A 3,704-nucleotide genomic window follows, 5' to 3' on the forward strand; every position below is an offset into this window, starting at 1 on the left:
CACTCACCGTTGTCTGTCTCCTGGGGTTTCAGGTGTACCAGCTGGACACAGGACATTACCTCTGCAGGAACAAGTACTATGGCCGTGGGCTGTCCATTGAAGGCTTCCGCAGCGCCCTCTATCAGTACCTGCACAACGGCCTTGATCTGCGGCGTGACCTTTTTGAGCCCGTCCTGAGCAAACTGCGGGGCCTGAAAGCGGTGCTGGAGCGGCAGGCCTCCTACCGCTTCTACTCCAGCTCCCTGCTTGTCATCTATGATGGCAAGGAGTGCCGGGCTGAGTCCTACCTGGACCGCCGGTCCGAGATGCGTCTCAAGCATGTGGACACAGGGCTGCCTGAGGTGGCATCACCCTGTGGCCCTAGCAGCAGCCCCAGCAGCGCCAGCCCTGAGGCGGGCCCCTCCTCTCCACCCAAGGTGGACGTGCGCATGATCGACTTTGCACACAGCACGTTCAAGGGCTTCCGCGATGACCCCACCGTGCATGACGGGCCAGACCGAGGCTATGTGTTTGGCCTGGAGAACCTCATCAGCATCATGGAACAGATGCGGGACGAGAACCAGTAGGCCCAGCTCTGGGCCCCCAGCACCCCTTCCTCTCCACCCGCAGGCAGGGACCATTGATCTGAACTCGCCGTGAGGACACAGACTTGCTTTTAAAGGGTTATATTTCTCTTTGGTGTAAACTAAAAGAAATGTTTTTAGCTGTAGCCTGGAATCCATATATATAAAGTGAGGGAGGGCAGAACACACATCCTCTCAGCCAGGCTCCTTAGCTCTACAGCTCTGACTGCTGTGTCCAGGCTGACTTAGGAAGGAAGAGGCGCCCCTGGTGGGCTTGGCAGCACGGACAGGGTGCCCTTGGACATTGGTTTCTCTTGCCTAGGTTTTTGGGGTCTGTGGCTATAGGGCCCTGTTGGTTGCAGGGTGAAGCCCTGGGCTGATGCAGGGCCCCTCCATGCCCACTCATCCCTTGTTCCTCAGTAGTAGAGGGCTTGGGTGCCCATCTCTTGGGGGACATTATAGTGTGGTGGGTGTCAGCCGCTCTTTGATACCCCCAAGGCACTACCAGGCCAGCTGCACACAGCTGGACTCATCCTTTTTGGTTCTGACCTTGGTATGAGGCTGGATTTGTGAAGCTGGGCAGAAGTCAGCTTATGGCAGAGGGCAGGCCGTGGGGTCCCCTGGCACTCTTTGGCATTTGAACCTGCTCCTCCTGTCTGCACACCCCAGCCAACCTTTCTCACCAAGATCCCTTCCTAAGGAGTCTGCGCTCTCTTGCCCCACTGAAGGGGGCCCTGCTTATTTGCTGAGGACAGTCAGTGTCCCACCAGGTGGCTCGGCCCAGACTATTTGCAGTTCTTGTGCTGTGGTTGGGAGTCCTCTTCCTCTAGCTCGGGCAGCTGTGCTGCCTCTCGTAGGCAGCTGCTCCTGGGGCTGAGGGGCTCAGCTTTCCCCAGGCCAAGCTTCTGGCAGCAGCCCATTGTGAGGAGCTCCTGGCTTGAGAGGGAGAACTTGGCGCATACGGACATTGTCTGTGCCTGGGTGCAGGTGCTCAGATTCTGCTAAGGAGAGTTTTGTCTTAACAGTCTTGGGGTCCACCAGTCTGTCCATTTGTCCATCTGACAGCCTCTATCTCTTGGGATCCTTCCCCTGGGGTGTAGCCTTGTTCATTAGTAAATATTGATTTTTTCCTTCATGGTTTCCTCAGCAAAATATTCTTTCTCATTTCTGAGGTGAGTTTTTGCCCCTGTGCCCTTCCTCAGCAGGCGCTACCTTTTTACAAAGAACTGGTAGCAAAATGAATTGTAGGAGGTGTTTCCCTGCTGGCCCATCACCCTCTCTGTTGGCCTAGAGTGGCCCCCTCAACACTGACAGTGTACAGTGAAGGCCCAAAGGGTGGCCCCTTCCTTCCCCATGGTTGTAGTTAATTTTTGCTGCCAGCCCTTAATGGTACAGAGACCTGCCACCACTAACACATGTGGCCAGGAGATGACACTGCACTAACCTCCAAGCCTAGGGTCACTGTCATTATCACTTTCGGCGCATGTCCGTTTGGGCATTAAAGGTAAGCTTGCCAGTTTGTGTCTGAGAGGCCTTGGTAACTGATGGACTAATTTCCTAGTCCTTAGAGATGCAGCCTCACATATCTTTCATGGGCTCCTTGATGGATCTCATCTCTCAGCCCTCTGACCCTGGTGCCAGTGGTGGGCAGGTTCCCATTCCTTGGGGCTGGGAGGGGCAGCTTGCCTGTTTCTGGTCATTAATGACCATCTTCTCTCCTGTACCATTCTGTAGCTTCAGCCATAGGGGCAGTAGCTTTTCATTAGCATAGTCATTTTCTGGCAGGGCAGGGGCTGAGACAAGGTCTGGGGCCGCTTGGAATTCATTGCTTGAACAACTCTCCAGACTGGGGATGTGCTGTGCTGCCTGTGTTCCTGTATTTTGGGGGCAGATGCTGCCCTCTTATGTTCTTCATAGCAAGAGAGACTTACTTATATTCAGTGTTGTCCTGGCACTAAAAAGCGCGGAGGGCCTGGGATTTGCTGCCTCTCCCCCAAGGCGGGGCCTCTCCAGCACTTTTTTTTGACACTTGAGACCCAACCCTGTTGTCTGGTGGGGTGGTGGGCGTGTGCGCACGCGCACATGCTCTCTGCCGCTACTCTTTCTCACGGTTCTATGCCAGAGACCTGTCCTTGTCAGGCCCTGCCTTCCTAGCCCCAACTTGGGACCAAAGTGCAACGTGGGATCACGGTTGGGGCACTCAAGTGACCCCTCTCCATAGTGCTTCCCTGGGTCAAGTGACACCAGCCCCTGGGGGGTGGGATCGGGCGGTGCTTAAAGAGAAAGGGGACCAGTGTAGCAATTTGCCAGGGACCCCACCCCTCCCTCACATTGGGGCCTGTGCAGTGGGTGTGGGGACTCCCTAAGGGGCCAAAGGCCTAGGCTAGTTCCGTAGCCCCCTGCTCATTCACTCACACCTGGCCACGTGCACCTCCCCTAGATGCAGATTGCTTTGAACTTGAAAGCTGTTCAATTTGGTTTTGTTTGTGCAGATTTAAAAAATGTTTTAATGAGGAAAAAAATTGGAGAACCCTGGGAAGGACCTGGTTCCTTAGCTTCTCCGAGAACTGTAAGCCCTCGCCTTTGGGAATTGCTTTCTTGCTCCACTTTCCTGTCCACTCCACCCGAGGCCTGCCCGGGGATACCACACATGGCTCCAGCCGCGTCTGGGCGCAGTTAAGTGTTCTCGGGAACTTGCGTGCGGGGGTGGGGTGCTCGGGCCTTGGGCCCAGCCTCCCCTTTCTGTACACCCAGCGCTGCCCGCCCCGCTTGTGTCTAAGGTCGTGTATGTCAATAAAGCCGCTAGAACTCAGGCTGTATCGCGTCTTTGTGAACAACCCGCGGCCTCCGGGAGACAGGCCGCCGGCCTCCTTCGCTCCTCCAGCGGAAGGGAGGGTGGGGGGGGCTACAGGCACCTGGGACAGCAGCCTCGCCTTTGGCGCCAGTTCTGCCTTTGGATCCGCCAATAGCCAGCTGACCCGCGGGTCCCGTCGCAGTCCCCATGGCAGCAGGACGCGCTCGGGTTCTCATTGGCTACGTCTGCCGGAGCCGCGCCCCAGCGCTCCGACGCCGGCGGACGTGCCACGTACACGGCAGCCGATTGGCCCTCGTGAGTCACGTCACCGCCCGACCAGGGCGGGC

At 56.8% G+C, this 3,704-nt stretch overlaps 1 protein-coding gene across 1 annotated transcript in view; it reads left to right on the forward strand.

The window, feature by feature from the left end:
* Positions 1-3,376, forward strand: part of IP6K1 (inositol hexakisphosphate kinase 1) — a 47,626-nt gene extending 44,250 nt beyond the window's left edge. Inside the window, exon 6 of the mRNA XM_019723843.2 lies at positions 33-3,376. Within this exon, the coding sequence (XP_019579402.2) occupies positions 33-566 (534 nt within the window). The 3' untranslated portion in view covers positions 567-3,376. The remainder of the gene's footprint in view (positions 1-32) is intronic.
* The last annotated feature ends 328 nt before the right edge of the window (positions 3,377-3,704 follow it).

Source organism: Rhinolophus sinicus, linkage group LG10 (assembly GCF_036562045.2).
Source record: "Rhinolophus sinicus isolate RSC01 linkage group LG10, ASM3656204v1, whole genome shotgun sequence".
NCBI lineage: Eukaryota > Metazoa > Chordata > Mammalia > Chiroptera > Rhinolophidae > Rhinolophus > Rhinolophus sinicus.